The sequence below is a fragment of the Mus pahari genome, chromosome 9 (genome assembly GCF_900095145.1).
Source record: "Mus pahari chromosome 9, PAHARI_EIJ_v1.1, whole genome shotgun sequence".
NCBI lineage: Eukaryota > Metazoa > Chordata > Mammalia > Rodentia > Muridae > Mus > Mus pahari.
The window spans coordinates 44,600,574-44,616,386 of record NC_034598.1 but is presented as its reverse complement, the minus strand read 5'-3'; the positions used below and the strand labels follow the sequence as shown (position 1 = coordinate 44,616,386).

General features: G+C 56.2%; 1 protein-coding gene across 5 annotated transcripts in view; it reads left to right on the top strand.

Moving 5' to 3' along the window:
• Sbno2 (strawberry notch homolog 2) overlaps positions 1-15,813 on the top strand; it is a 46,254-nt gene that overhangs the window by 21,593 nt on the left and 8,848 nt on the right. For 2 of the 5 annotated variants that reach the window (XM_021204606.2, XM_021204605.2), the window contains exons 4-12: positions 406-517; positions 10,717-10,878; positions 13,191-13,274; positions 13,526-13,622; positions 13,796-13,950; positions 14,042-14,175; positions 14,259-14,349; positions 14,556-14,699; positions 15,644-15,761. In XM_021204606.2, the coding sequence (XP_021060265.1) occupies positions 406-517; positions 10,717-10,878; positions 13,191-13,274; positions 13,526-13,622; positions 13,796-13,950; positions 14,042-14,175; positions 14,259-14,349; positions 14,556-14,699; positions 15,644-15,761 (1,097 nt within the window). Of the gene's footprint in view, positions 1-405; positions 518-602; positions 3,192-10,716; positions 10,879-13,190; positions 13,275-13,525; positions 13,623-13,795; positions 13,951-14,041; positions 14,176-14,258; positions 14,350-14,555; positions 14,700-15,643; positions 15,762-15,813 lie in introns of those variants that run through there. The other 3 variants (XM_029542276.1, XM_029542275.1, XM_029542274.1) reach the window with 3 other exon arrangements.

The window sequence follows — 15,813 nt, the reverse complement described above, 5'->3', positions numbered from 1 at the left end:
AGCACAGCCCAGTGAGTCAAGCCCCTCACCCGCAGGACATCATTTCTCAGGTGGGAGAGAGGCAGCCAGGAATCGACTGGCCTGTGCTCTGGCCACACCCTCCTCACTCTTCTTGGCCATGGAGAAATAGGGCAAGGTGCAGTTGGGCAGGGAGAGGACCCAGGGAGGGTCTCAGGTTGTACTTGTCTGTCCTGTCCTGGAGTCTTGACGGGCCATGTAGGAAGGGCTGCTTGGTGGACTGTTTGAAGTCTGCTCCAGGATGTTCTAAGCTGTGTGTCTTAAGCACGGGGCTGGATCATGGCTGTCCTCTGGCTAAGCTCCCAGCACTGGGAGAAGTGCTGTGATCCTCTGCTGTCTCCAGGCCTCACCCAGGCCCATGGTCACCATCCTTACTTCTTTTTGCAGACAGTTCGTGGGTTCCACCCCATTCCTTGGTGGCCAGTCTTGTCCTGAAACCAGCTACCCCACCACAGCCACTGTCCCAAGCTTCTTCTCCAAGAGCAACGACTTTCCTCAGGTAATGGCCACCCTCGTGCCCACCGCGTGGGGCCTTGAGCTGTCACTGTGGCCACTGGTCTCAGTGGGGCTGGTTGAGACAGGGCTTTGAGGCTGATTTGGACAGGGAGGATCAAGCCAGCAAGACTGGCTGTGGCATCCTGGGATTGGGGTCTGTCACTGGCCTTTGGGACTTTGCCTCAGAGTGGTGTCCGGAGCTGTATGAGGAAGGCTGAGGGCTACCAGGGTCTGTGCCCACTGCTAGGCCATCCTCAGTGGGCGCCATAGGGTCTCATGCCTGCCTCACACTGGCACTGTGGTGGGATTTCTCCACAGTCTCCACACAAGTGGCTGTGCTCTGTGCAGCATCTGTGGCCAAAAGCTCACCCACAGATCACAGGAAAGAGTTGAATCCTATTCCCCATGGGACACCAGGGTGGCTACCCCACCAGTCCCTCTCATACCACCCAGGGACTCGTAGCAGTGAACTGTCTAGAGGTCTCTGCTTAGCGACCGGGTGGTGGCAGACACATATCTGGTCTCTAGAGGTGTAAAGAGGCTCCTCAGACCACCGCAAGGAAGCCGTGCCTGCCAGCCCCCATCTCGCTGCCTTGTCTGCCTGTCTGTCTGCCTGTCTGTCTGCCTGTCTCTGTGTTAGGTTTCTGAAGGAATAGAACTGATGAATGAATATATGTACATGTATAGTGAACATGTAATATGTATCACGCACACATGCCGATAGCTACAGACACGGTGGCCGCTCAGCAGAGTGGCTTATGGTCTGTGCTCTGGGTACTTCTCAGAGGTTGTCTTCAGTTGCTCAGGCCTTGAAGCCGGATGTCCCAGCAGTCCCGATCGGTGCTGGAGTCCTGTAGGATTCCCAGGGGATGCTGGCCTTTGGTCTGCACTGGACTCCTGAAGAGCAGGCTTCTGACACCAGCGAGGGAGAGCCTCGGCAGCAAGGCGGATGAACCTGCCAGCGAGAGTGAGGGCAGGCAGGCAAAAGCAAAAGCATACTCCTTCCATGCCCTCTTAAGTGGGCTGCCACCGGGAAGGAGTGGCGCAGGTTTAGGGGGTTCCCGGCACGAGACTCCCCTGCAGGTGTGCCCAGTGGCTTGGGTGAGTTGATTCTAGCTGTAAAGCTGGCGACCAAGATCACCCAATCAGGCTCTGTCTCTGTGTGTGTGTGTCTCTGTCTCTGTCTCTGCCCTTTGCCTTTGTGTCTATGTCTCCATCTCTCTTCTGATGCCAGAGGCCCACATCTGCCTCCCTGTGGTCAAAACTCCCAGAGGTGAGCTTCCCCGCCCCCTCCTGCCAGCTGTGCTCACGTGATCTGCTTGTCTGAACCCCATTTGTCACACACATCTGGCATTGTGGTGGCTGCCTGTTATCTCTCACTAGCAGATGGGCATCACCATCCATTGAGTGAGCATTTACTGAACACTTGGTGTTTGTGTGTCCTGCACACACTGCCCCCTGAATGCCCATGGAGGGGCCTACCCTCATGTCTGTCGCCCTGTCCACAGAAGGTTGGACCAGGGGATTCTATCAGAGCCTCTGGCTGTGGCCCTGGGCTTGTCACCTGCTTCTACCTTCTCCCTCATCTCCCCAGGCCATGGATGGCCTCGAATTCCACAGACCAAGAAGGAGCCAGACCTGAGCCAAGCCTCGCCACAGGGCAGAAAGGACATGAAGAGTGGCTTAAGTGAGGCCCCTGAGCTGGGGACATCTCCCTGTGGCCCTCAGAGGGAGGCAGGGCAGCGAGAATCAGGGACCTAGAGGCCCTGTGCCCTGCCCTCCACAGGGGAGATCTGGGTGTGGCACCAGCCCCACCCGCTTGGGTGTGGAGTCTGCCTTGCAGGTGGCAGGATTCACATTGGCTTCAGGACACAGTTTTCCACAGTTTGTTCCTGTGGATACCCGACTCTTATGCTACCTCTGTGCTCCATGTGGACACGTTCCCTACCATGGTGTGAATCAGGAGTCAACAGAAAACCTACCTCTGCTTGGACCCAGAGCTAGGAACTAAGCACAGGCCTGAGTTTCCTGGCCGAAGAAGCAAAAAGAGAAATGAGATGTGTCACGTGACTCATCCATACAGGAGGAGAGTCTGCGGATGACTTCCCGAGTTCTCGCTCTCCACTCAGGAAGCCAGGCAGGAGGACGGAGGTTTTAGGTGTTCCTGGGCTATATCCTGAGAGTCTGTCTCAAAGCAACAAAAGAGAAGCAGAAGAAACCAAATGTTGTCTGCCATTCAGTCTGTCCCTTCCTGTGGGTAGGAGTCTCCTGTGCACTTGCATCTTGAAAGTCGCCTCTGATGTCGGCCATCTTCTGCTCTTCGTCCCTCTGCTGTGAGCTGTGGGAACCCTTCCCACAGCATACATGTCCCACAGTGCTGCGTAACTTTGACCCTTGGGGCTCCAGTAGCTGCTGACTGGACCCAGCACAGCACACACTGGTCATTTTAGGATCCCACAGAGTGTCTTGAGTGCCTGACAGTCCCTGGAGCCCTGCCTTCCTTTGCAGCCGGCCCCAGCCCTCGGCCTCCTACTTCTACAAGGGAAGGGCCCGTGTACTCCTGCTCAGCCTTCCATCTCCAGGTGGCATGGAGCCCTCCCCATAGGCTCTGATAGCCCTGCTCGGTGACCGGAACAGCTCCACAGTCCCCTGTGGGAATACCCACCCTGGGCATGCAGGTGCGTGGCTACCCGACACCTGCTCTTGTCTCCATTCTTGAGTTTTTTTAGTTGAGACATCATGTGACTCCCAAGCTACCATGTCACCCATCCCATGAACTACCTACCATCTCTCCCTCCTCAGTTCCCAGCCCCCAAGAATCCTTTTCCTGTCTCTAGATTCTCCTGTTCTGGACATTTCCTGTTATGGAGTCCCACACTGTGTAACCTTTGTGTCTGGGTCTCTCACAGTGTCTTGAAGCCCCTCTACACTATGACCTGTGTCTCCACCTCTCATGGCTGAGTGACACTCTGCCTGTGTGCTGTCTGCTCATCTTCTGCAGAACTTGTTTATCCATTTGACCATCAAGGTTGACAGATGGGGACAACAAGTCCATGGGGACTTGTTCCTGTGGTTCTCAGGTGCATACCCAGGAGTGGAAGTGTGGATAGAGGTGACAGCTGTAAGCTGGCAGTGAGAGCTTTGTGTACTGGGTGTGAGGGCGTTGGATCTTAACTCAGGAGGGCAGGTATAGCACACTGAGGGGGAAAAGCCTGTGTCATGAGAGGGGTGCCGGAGGCCACCTGGGGCCATCTTTTCTGCGTTCTCCTCAGGCCTTTTGCAGGCTGTCCCCTCCTGGAATGCCCTGAGTCCCCTCTGTTCCCAGGGCTCACCCAAGCCCTGCTGCACCTTTCTTGAGGCTCCCTGTATGGATGCAAAGCCATGCAGACCCCACCTTCTTGGCCATGGTCCTGCCTCTCATTACCCCTAGCCCCTGTACAGGGAGGGCAGCCTCCAGGACCCACAGGTAGGCCCGCACCCCAGGCCCCGCACTTCCCTCCAAGGCTGTATGTCCCGTAACATGCTCACTTGGCTGGCTGCTGGGAAATTAGATGAGCTCACGCTCAGGAAGGAGCGATGCTGCCTCCCGCCTCCCGCCTCCCGCCTCCCTCCCAGTGGCTGCATCGACTACTCCGACTACTCCGCAAATGCTAGTCAGGATCAGAGGTCTGGCCACTGCCTGCCCAACAGTTTACCGGCATTGGGAAAAAGAGAGCCAGAGAGGGGCGCTAGCTTACAGGAAGCCACATTGGCTGCTGCTGCTGCTTCATGTAGAGAGGTAGGCAGTGGGGACCCTGTACATCGAATTCCATACACACCGTGGCCCAGGCTATGCTCTTTTGGAGAGGCAGGAGTGGGCATGGTGGCAGGGACTGGAGCCAAAACCATTTCAGAACCAGTCTCCCAAATGGCGAGCCTGGTGGCCCAGGCAATCTACACAGTGCCTCCCTGCCCACTCCCACATCCCAGGCTCCCATGTACCCCTGAAACTGTCTCCAGACTTCTGTATCACACCTCCTCCTTGTGTCTGTCCCTCAGTCTCATAGTGACACTCCTGTAGTTGGATAAAAATTCATCCTGATCCCATGGGACCTCACGGTAGCTTAGTATTTCTATAATGACTGTGTTCTCAGGAGCTGGGGCCAGACATAGGCTGTCCTAACAGGACATTTGATTGATTGGTTGATTGATTGATTGTTAAATTTTTTTTATAGCGCAGGCTAGCCCTGAACTCATGTAGCTGAGAATGACCTTGAACTCCTGATCTTCCCTTCTCTGCCTTCCATTCTTGGTTTATGTGGTGTCTGGGATAAAAACCCAGGCTCTCTGCATGCTGGGCACACATTCTGCCCACCAAGCTGTGCACCAACTCTGTTAGCTCTGTTTGTTTTGTTTTTGAGACAGGGTCTCTCTACATAGCCCCGACTGTCCTAGAAGTCATTATGTAGACCAGGCTGGCCTTAAACCCATACTCACCTGCCTCCTAAGTGCTGAGACTAAAGACTGCTAGACCTGACTCATTTCATTTTTTAAGATGAAAGTCTTATTATGTAGCCCAGGCTGGCCTTGACCTGGTGACAAGGCTCCTGCCTCAGCCTCCTGAGAGTTGGGATCACATGAGCCACTTTGTCACGTTAGCAGTTAGGATGACCTGCCGGCTGCTGGCACCTCTCCTGGTCAGCCCTGCATCTCTGCATAGGAGCCTCCCATGTTAGGCTAGCAGCCCTCCCTGCTCTGTCCTGCCCCCTCGCTGTGGTACAGGGAACCCTCTGCTATTCCCAGCCCAGCCACACAGCCCGAATCTGAGTGGACAGGAAGATGGGGAGCCGAGGCAGAAGGAGATGCAGTAGAGAATTGAACCCAAGCTCTGATGGTTCAGGCTATCCCTCTGAGGGACATCCACTCCTACTGCCTCTGCCAGATCCAAAGACCAGCCTGGGAGTCATGGGTACCCACAACCCTGTCCTGCCTTCCGTGCCCATGACTCTTACCCTGGCCATCAGCCACATCAGCAAAGGTCCCACCATCAGGCTCAGCACAGGCCACACAAATGACTCGGGCTAAAGTCCTCATGTCCCTTGTTCCCATGTCCCCAGCTCTCCCTCATCCCAGGCTCACTGGCCTAGCCCCTCTGAGCCCTAGGCTTGTGTCCTCTTGGCCTGACAGCTCACATGCCTGGCCTCCAGGGGCTGAGAGGCAGAGTGACCTCAGACCATGACCAGAGACCCCCCCACCCCCCGCCATGCCTGAATGCTACCTCCTCATGCCTACCGGACTCTGACCCCTGGGAGCACCCTCAGATCTCGCACCCTCACAGTTGGGGTGTTTTGAGACTTCAGTTTTTCATATTGGTTCTATCAATCCCTAACCCCCAAGTCAGGGTCTCTCTGTGTAGCCCTGACTGTCCTGGAACTCACTCTGCAGACCAGGCTGCCTCTGCCTCTCAAGTCCTGGGATTAAAGGCGCATGCCACCAGCACAGGGCCTTCAGTTCTTACAATCCAGACAGCTGTAAAAAGATTGTCCCGCTGGGCGTGGTGGCGCATACCTTTAATTCTAGCACTCAGGAGGCAGAGGCAGGCAGATTTCTGAGTTCAAGGCCAACCTGGTCTACAGAGTGAGTTCCAGGACAGCCAGGGCTACACAGAGAAACCCTGTCTCGAAAAACCAAAAAAAAAAAAGAAAAAAAGATTGTCCCTTCAAAGTATATTCAGCACCCACAGGAGAGTCAGGAGCTGACTGTAGACACAGGCAGCCTTCACCTCTATCTAGAACATTGTCTCCTCAAAGGAAGGCATAGCCCCATGACATTATTCCATCTCATTTGCAGCCCTTGGAGCCCCGGGCCCTCTGTGCTCTTGTGTTTGGCTGTCTCTGAGCACTGTCCAACTAGTCTCTCTTGTTCATGGCTGTGTAATACTCCTGCCTGTGGACAAAGCGTGCTGTGCTGTGTGCATTGGTGGACACCAGCTGTTCCCACCTCGGTGCAGTGACTCACTGCTGTGGGTGCTCCTACTTTTCTTACGAGTAGTTTGGAAAGGTATTTGTCGAGTCAGATGGGAGCCCAGCACTTTGCTGTCTTAAGAAGCTCACTGCTTCTCCAGAGGCCATGGGCTTTAGCCCCTTGCCTCAGTTGCAACTGCTGGCTTTGAGTCTAGCTGTCCTTGATGGTATCCCGCTCTGATTTCTGTTTTGAGTTTATTGAGAGAAGGTTTTGCAGTGTAGCCCAGGCTGTTCTCACTGTCCTCCTGCCTCAGCCTCCCAAGGACTGTGTCAACAGGGATGTGCCACAATGCCTGGCTTCTCTGTGCTGATTGGAAATGAGGCTTTGCTCATGCCTGTGCCTGTGGATAGGGGCAGGATGTTGCCAGGGTGGGTAAGGGCAGCTCCAGCTGCTGCTTCTGGGGCCAGTGTCCTGGGTGGCCAAGGCTGTGAGTCTAGTAGAACCCTGCGGCCCTGGTGTCCTGACAAGATGGCCAGGGATCTTCCTTGATGGATGGGATCCTGCTGGCTTGGGCTCCTCAGCCTCCTGCCCATGAGCACTGACATGGGGTGGCCTTCTTCCTGGGATACCTCGCCCCCAACAGGAGGCCAAGTCCTCAGAGACAGCCAGGACTGTAGCCCTGTGGGGGACCAAACCCCTGTGCTGCATCCCTGCCTGCCTACATTGGAAGTGTCTTCTCCCATCTTTGGTGGTCCTAGGGTCGCCCCAGCAGCTCAGCTCATTTGAGAATACCAGAAATGAGCGCTTGGGACCCTGGTATGAGGAAACTGGAGGCTGTGGTTTGACGAAGGACTAGGGAGCCCCAGCTCAGCTTAAGGGAGGTATAGAAGGGTACCCAGGCCTTAGTTTCCTCTGACCCAGCTTCTATAACCCCTGATCCCTGTCATCCCTGGGGGAGAGGGGGTGAAGTGGGGAGGGGGCTGGTACACAAAACTGAGCCCGGTGCTTCAGGAGTCCCAGGGAAACTGAAGCTTCAGCTTCTTCCCCTAGGGAAGTCCCAGAGAAGTGGGGTCAGGCCAGGCTCTGGGCCCAGCAGGGTGCGCCGCTGTTGACAGCCCTTCTGGGCTGATCCGCCCCCTACAGTAATTCTCAGCGCTCTGCCAGTAACTGCCCTGACTTACCAGGCAGGCATCATTTCCTGAAACCCAGCCCAGCCTTAGGGGAAGTCGGAGCCGGTGACTAACCCTCATGCAAATGGGGCCGGGTAGATCGCTTCTGCCTCTGTCCCTGACGGAGCCGCCGAGCCTGCGGCTGCCGTGGTCATGAGGCTGGTGCTCCCCGGCAGCTCTTCCAGGGGGACATGGCGGCCACCACTCAGCGCCCCCGCACCCCGACCATGTCACAGCTGCGCTTCTGGCTGCAGTTCGCTGCGCTCAACAAGGTAACTGGCCAGGGATCAGCAGGGCCACCTAGAGCCACCTGTGGCACCCCTGAGTTCCCACAGGTGGCGGAGCTGTGGCATGGGACGCCCCCAGCCCTGCCCACTCTTGACTTTTCTTGGCAAGTCAGTGAACATGCCAGAAGTTTTTAAGCCAGGGACTTAAGGCTCAGCATAGCAGCCAGCATGAGGACGGCTGTGGGAGGGAGCCTTGGGTACAGGTGTCCAGAGCTGGCCCAGCTGCTCTCTGTACCAGGGAAGGAATGATCTGGGATGTCCTTGGTCCAGGGGGACAATTGTCGACACTTCTGCATGGGCTAAGGCAGGACTCAATCTCAGCAAGGTCTGATGGGATAGGAAGAGGTAGGAGCCCATCTCTCCTCCAGGTTATCAGTCCAGAAGGGGTGGAGGGTGTCTGTGTTTCTGTGGGTCTTTCCTGGGTTTGCCTTCCTGGGCTAGGGAGATGTCTGCTGTATGACCTGGGACAATCAAGGGCTAGTCCCTTCCACCTAGCAGACTGTCTCAAATGCTCACCCAGTAACCACAGTGGGGAGCCTCCCAAGCTCCTACTGTGTGCCTCCCAGTGTGCCCATGCTCTCACTGGAGACCCAGCAAGTAGGAGTTAGAGGGTATATGCCTACCTTAGAGACCTCACTGGGCACCCCATCCTCAGAGTAGCCTGCAGGGAAAGCCCAAGGCACACGGGCCAGGCACCTAGCTGTGGCCTTTCCACAGAGGTAAGTACTTTGCCAGTTTGGTCTGTGTAGACTAGGTAGTGACAACGGAGTGGGGTCCTGAATTGTCCTGGGGCATTACCTATCAGGCTTAAGCAAGGCCAGACTCAGGATCAGACCGAGGCACTCCAGAAGCCCTGTGCCCAGAGGAAGTGGGTCAGGAAGTTTATCCCTACTGGCCTGGTTGGTAAAAGTTTTAGACTAGCATTGAAGGCTCCAGGTGAGGTGTTTGCCTGCCACCCCAGTACTAAAGGTGGAGGTAGGAAGATTGGGGGTTCAGAGTCAGCCAGAGCAATGTGAGACTGTCTCAGAAAATTAGAGTCCCAGGGTCGCACTGTGCAATCCTCAGGGCTCTCACTTCCTGACCCTATGTCATGCCCATCACACCGAGTGAGGGGCTTTCCACTGACACATGGTACCCTCACCGTAGTGGCCTGCTGCTTCCACTGCCTCAGTTTCCCCTCAGTTCCTTTCTCTGTCTATGACCCTTTAGGACATCAGCCATTCTCTCTCTTCAGGCTGTCTCCCTGGGACAGCTGTAACTGATATCCCATCTTGGGCTGAGGCCACTGTGGGAGTCCCTGGGTTTGCCCCCCACCCCACCCCCACCACAGCTGCGGAGACCATCACTGACTAGCTAGAGCCATTATGGGAGGGAGGGTGCTGGGCCTAGGGAGCCCTGAGATACACAGCCCCAGTGTTCCAGGCTTCTCACAACTCCTCTGCCTCCTCCCTTGTGTAGGCCTGGGTTCTCTCAGGACTTTCTCACCATACTGGAAACGAAGGATTATTCAGGGTCCAGACTGGGTGCTGTGCTGGAGACGGCACAGGCTGTGACTGTCCAAGTCTGCTCCTAGTATATAATGGGGAAACAGGTCTCAAAAGCCTATTAGGTCTTTTCCTGTCCCCTGAATGCAGGCTGCCACCTCCGCAGTGGGATCATAGTGCCCTGTGAGGTGGGGGTTATGGAACCCAGCCCCCTAGCAACCCAGGGTCACTTGGGGTTCCCTAGGAAGTCACTAGATATCCTCCCCTTTTCTGGGTAAGACCAGATGGCCCTGGACATGCTAACCCTCAGAGAAGGTGGGCAGTTACCCAGAACCCTGCCCAGGACCAAGACTCTTGAGTCTAAGGAAATAAGCCCTGGACGGCAGCCTCACACTGGGCTGGGTAGGCTGAGGGCCATACTCAGGGCTCTTCTGTCCCTCCCGACCTTGAAGCCTTGAAACCCTGTTGCCTAATCACTTAGCCTTGTCACCTGGGGCAGAGCAGGACACCTGTAACGGGTTACCTAGGTTCAGGACAGCCCCTTCACTCAGCCCAGCCCCGTCCTCCCTGGCTCTAAGCACCCGCTCGTCTTGGGTGTCTCACAGGTAGAGCCTGGAGAGCCTGTTGTGCACCCTTGAGTGCTCACTGTCAAGGCTGGGGGAGGATGTATAAATGGACTCTCCACAGCAGATTACCCTGGTTCTGATTGTAGCCTTAGAGCACCTCCTGGCCTCCCGCCCTGCCAAGGCGATGCTCCCCGGGCTTCCTGGGAGCCATCAGCAGAGCGCTCTGGTTACCTGATACAGGACTGAAGAGTACTATGCTGTGGCTGCTGTGGGACACAGGCACAGTGAGACAGACAGGGTGATTTTGCCCAGGCCCAGGCCTCAGGGATGGCCCCCTGGCCCCCCAGTCCTTTATGCAGCAGGGTTGGGACATGGCAGTGACTCTGAGGCCAGCCAAGGCTACAGAGTAAACAGTATGATTATTCAGTGTCATACATATTCCATAGCTCACTCATTTAAACTGTACATTTCTGTGGTTTTAATGTCGTTGTGGCCATCACCCCACCCTTCCCCAGGTCTGGGAACGCTGAGCCACTTGCCATGCCTGCGTTCTCTGGTCTGGACGTTTTTCTGTTATGGAGTCCCCGCTGCGTGGGCTTGTGTGTCTTGCTCTCACTGAGCGCCATGTCCTCATGGTCACTCTATGCTGTGGTGTCCTGTTCCTGACTGTGTGATACTCAGAACACATGGCTGCTCGCCTGGACACTGAATGTGCACACAGCCAGCCACTGTGTCACTGCTGCCTGTCTCCTAGGACCCCTCGTGCCTCGAGGACCTCTCCAATGCCTCTGTCTTCTCTTCGTCTGTGGATTCCCTGTCAGACATCCCAGACACGCCTGGCTTCGTGCCTGCCGACAGCCTCAACGAGGTGCCTACCATCTGGGACGTCAGCACCACCTCAACTACCCATGACAAGGTCAGCATTCAGGGCACCTCCAGGGGCACTCTGGTGACACGGGTGACACTCTGGTGACACAGGTGGACAGGGAAGCTGGCAGAGCTTGAGATTGGCAACAGTGTGTTCAGGCCTGGGTTATAAGGGGTCTTATACAACAGGCTGGTGGGCCAATCCCACAGCCCTAAATCCCACATACCCCATGTCCCCTCATGCCCCACACAGGGTCCCAGCTGTTGTATACCTGCTGGGAACACAGTGCTTCCTAGAGAGTGGATCTCACATAGCCCAGTCTGGTGTCAACTTCACTCTGTAGCCAAGGTTGCCCTTGGGCTCCCAATCCACCTGTCTCAGCCCCCTGAATCCTGGGGTGACAAGTGTGTGCCAGCGTGTCTGACTCCAAAGGCAGCTTGGGTCACCAATTCTCGCCCCAGGCTCCCCGCCCGCAGTGGACCTGACGGGTGGTCTACTGCTGGCTCTGCTCCCTTACCAACACTTTGAGGCCAGCACTGTCTCTCAGGGGACCCTGGCTTCTGGGGTCGACTTCTCTCTGTCCACACGCTCAGCAGACAGGTGACTGTGGGACACAGAGGCTTCCAGGTGTGCAGGACTCTGACCGACAGGGATCTTGGCCGACAGTGATTCTTGCCCCAGTGTCTGGGAGGCATGTATGGTTAGTCCGACATGGACCAGGCTTCAGAGTCTGACCTGGGTCCCAATTCCAGTGATACAGGGGGGCCCCAGTTCAGGCCTTGCCAGGGTCTTCTAGAGGGAAGCTTCTAGACTTTGAAAGTGTAAGTTAGGAAGACTTCCAGGAGTCTCCAGGAAGGAGGCCTTGGTGCCATACAGCTCAGAGTTAAGGGCTGACGGGGCAGTTGGCGCAGAGCCAGCATGACCGACAGTCCCTGTGTATCCCCCACCCCCTACTGTGTGGAGCTGTGACATCAAGGCCACAGGGTACTGCCTACCCTGCCCAGGGCCCCAGGCTGCCTGGACTAAGCGCCACAGCCATATCTGAAACCCAACACCCTACGCTGCTCCAGCCCGGAACATGACTCAGCCTTCCAGGAACCTCCACAGTCTGTTTGGGTTTTTGTTAATTTAAGAAAGGAAAAAAAAAAAAAAAAAAAAAACAAGGCAGAAGGGCTGAGTGTGGACTTGTAACCTTCCCAAGCTTCCGCTGGCTTTCAACACCCCTGGCCCTGTGCCCAGCAGAGCAAGGGACATGTGACAGTGACTGTGCCTGCAGTGCCCCAGAGACTCCTGTCCCCCCTCAAGGATGCTGCATCTCAAGCAAGCCCTCCAGGTTAGGGCTGGAGGTCGCTGAGCTGCTGTCTCTCTTCTGCCAATCAGAGGGACTGTGGCTCAGTGGGGAGAGCACTCCCCGGCATGGACCAAGCCTGCGTTCCATCCTCCACACCAGATGGCCCAGGTGTGGTGTTGTCCCTGTGATCCCAGCACAAAGAAGGTACAGGGAGTTCAGGATCATCCTTGGCTAGTTAGGGAGTTTGAGGACAGCCTGGGCTACATGACCCTGGTCTGAAAAAGACAAAACAAAACAAACAAATGAAGGGGTGTGATGCCGTTACAGAGGCCACAGGCTCTGTCCCAGCATCTGCATGGTGAGGCACAGCTGTCTGTACCTCTAGTTTCAGGGGGGTCTGGCACCTTCCTCGGGCCTTGGAAGGCACTGCCTTCACACAGTGTGCTTTACATACGTGTAAGGAAAGCACCCATATGCACAAAATAAATAAATCTTTAAAACATATCTATATGTCTCTAGATTGAGGAGTTGAGAATCAGTGTGCAAAAGAGAGCCATGTACCCTGTGTGGCTTTAGACTTAGCCCACAGGCCAGGCCACACCATTTGTCCAGACCTGGTCAGCACTGTGGTCCATCCATATCTCCTACAGAGGGACATTTGCAGTCTGGTCACAGAGTTGGGGACATTCTCACTCTGCTGCCCACAATGGAACCTTCACCCTGAGAAGGCCCTCAACTCCCCCCACAGGTGATAGGGCTGCTCCTTAGCCCAGATGTGTAGTTACTCCCAAGAACATTCGCCTAGCCCTCAGGGCCCAAGTCTGCATCCTGGGACTATCTGGCTGGCTTTTGTCCACTTTTCCCTGGACCAGGGGCTGCCATCTTGGGGTTTCCCATGTGCCACAGAGACAGACTGTTGTCAGCCCTTCCTACCAGGGTCAGCCAGGTCCCAGGGTGAGTCAGGCAAGGCTTTGGCCCCTGAGACTGAGCAGTCCCCTGCCTAAGGACACAGACACTGCCATAGAAGCCATGCTTACACCCTGCCCTGCTGTCCCTGCTGTCCCTACAGCTGTTCATACCTAGCGGGCCGTTCTCAGCTCCCGAAGACCCGGTGACTTCGCTCTCCAGCACTCCACTTCTCATCAGCTATCAGGTGACCTGAGTGGCTGCGGTGTTTCCTGGGGATTTAGAGACACTCGGAAGGCATCTCCAGTGTGCCATGCCCTGGGCAGCGTGGCTGCTGGGATGCCCTGCCCATTTTACAGTTGGGAAAACTGAGACCCCGCCTTAGGGCTGAGGGCAGAGTGTGCTGGGACCACTTTGTGCAGCATCCCTGCTGCCCTTGGGGAAGCTGGATCACTGCAATGTGGACCAGACCCCTGAACTGTCACCCACCCCCTACAGTCACACAGCCAGCCTGAGGAGGAGGAAGGGGAGGAAGAGGAGGAGACTGAGGAACTGGGCCATGCTGAGACCTATGCCGACTATGTACCATCCAAGTGTAAGTGTCTGGGCCAGGGATGGCATGGAGACACCTGCTAAGATGGGTGAGTTCGTCATTCACAGTGTGGGCGTGTCAGGAGCAGGTTGTGTGTGCAGCAGATGACTGGCGTCCTGCTGGCCACTCTTCCTTTGTCATGTGCCAAGTCTGTCTGTCCTCTGTCCCCTGTCCAGCCAAGATTGGAAAGCAACACCCAGACCGTGTGGTGGAGACCAGCACACTGTCCAGCGTCCCACCCCCGGACATTACCTACACCCTAGCACTACCCACCTCAGACAACGGTACCCTGTCTGCCCTACAGTTGGAAGCCATCACCTATGCCTGCCAGGTAGCTGACCCTCCCCCCGCCCCCACCCCAGCTCATAAGGAGGGTGCCAGACACACAGGCCTGACCCACCTCTATTCATGCTCATCCACAGCAACACGAGGTCCTGCTGCCCAGTGGGCAGCGTGCTGGTTTTCTGATTGGGGATGGGGCCGGCGTAGGCAAGGGCCGCACAGTGGCTGGCATCATAGTGGAGAACTACCTGCGGGGCCGGAAGAAGGCTTTGTGGTGAGCACCTGCCAGGCCTAGTGGAGCGGGTAGGTGGCATAGGGTGGGACAGGGAGGCATTCCTGACCAGGCGACTCCCATAGGTTCAGTGCCTCCAATGACCTCAAGTATGATGCGGAACGGGACCTGAGAGACATTGAGGCCCCAGGCATTGCGGTGCATGCACTGAGCAAGGTAGGCCAGGCATGGACTGCCAGCTGAATCCAGACCCCTTTAGTAAGAAAAGAGCTGAGGCAGGGGACTGTCCCAGTTGAACCAAGTTTCCCTTATCAGGGGGAGGCTTGTGGGTGACCTGGCTATGCCAAGGAATCTTTCCCAAGAGGGAGACTAAGCCAGAGAAAACCCTGAACACATCCCCATGTCTGAATCTGTGTCCACAGATCAAGTATGGTGACAACACTACCTCAGAGGGTGTCCTCTTTGCCACCTACTCTGCCCTGATTGGAGAAAGCCAGGCAGGTGGGCAGCATCGCACACGCCTACGCCAGATCCTGCAGTGGTGTGGTGAAGGCTTCGATGGTGTGGTATCCTGTTTCCAGTGATGGATGGGTGGATGGATGGGTGGGTGGGTGGGTGGATGGGCATGGAGAAGGGCCATGCTGAAGGACTAGGGCTGTACTGAGTGGGTGTTGAATGTGAGGGGCTCAGTTTAGGAGGGGCCCAGGTGGAGACGGCATTGGCGTGCACTGACCAGCGAGAGAGGAGTGCCCCATCATACTAGGCCTAAGTCTTCACCTCTATCTGGCACAGCCCCTTTCAGAGCCTTTTCTGATACTGGGGACTAAGCATAGAGCAGGACTCGCAAGTTGCCTTTACATCCTCCTGGTCTGCTAGCCAGCCTGTGGGTTGTAGGCAGCCTGGCTCCCTGTAGTGTTAGGAGTGACTGTTGGGAACATTGTGGCTACTGTGCACACCAAAGGCTAGCAGTGTGAGACAGAGCTTGTCCATGCTGGGGCTCCCCGATGTGGGCAGTCTATGCCCATGGCAGGTGCCGCTGGTCCTCCAGGGATGTGCCCAGGGACCCAGGGGTGGTGGGTGGTGGGGCCCACAGGATCCCTGCTGCTGTGGCAAGAGCCTCAGCACAGCTCTCTTGCTGTCTTGCTCTTCTGGGTACTTTGGCCTTTGGTCTTGAGAGTTTTTCTGTGTAGTCTAAGCTGCGTCCCTCCTTGGTGCCCCCTATTCTTTGAGACAGGGTCTGCCACGGCAGGGTCTGCCATGGCAAGGTGGCCACCAGGCCTGGCTTGTGTGGTGCTGAGCATGGAACCCGGAGGTTCATGAAGGCTAAGCAAGCGTGCTTGCCACTGGGCCCCATGTCGCCCCCTCCCAGGACCGTTTTAACCAGTATTGAGTGGTCCTCAAACTCCCAAGTCCCCCCACATTTTCCCAGTTCCCTCTGCTGCATTGTGGGGTAAGTGCTCAGGGACACCTCCTGTTCTTCTGGAACATTCCTTAACCCAGAGTATCTCAGATTGTGTTTGACGAGTGCCACAAAGCCAAGAATGCCAGTTCCACTAAGATGGGCAAGGCCGTGCTGGACCTGCAGAGCAAACTGCCCCAGGCTAGGGTGGTGTACGCCAGCGCCACAGGTGAGATGTGGGGCGGCAGCTGAGTGGGACGGACAAGCTGGTCACGTGGGTG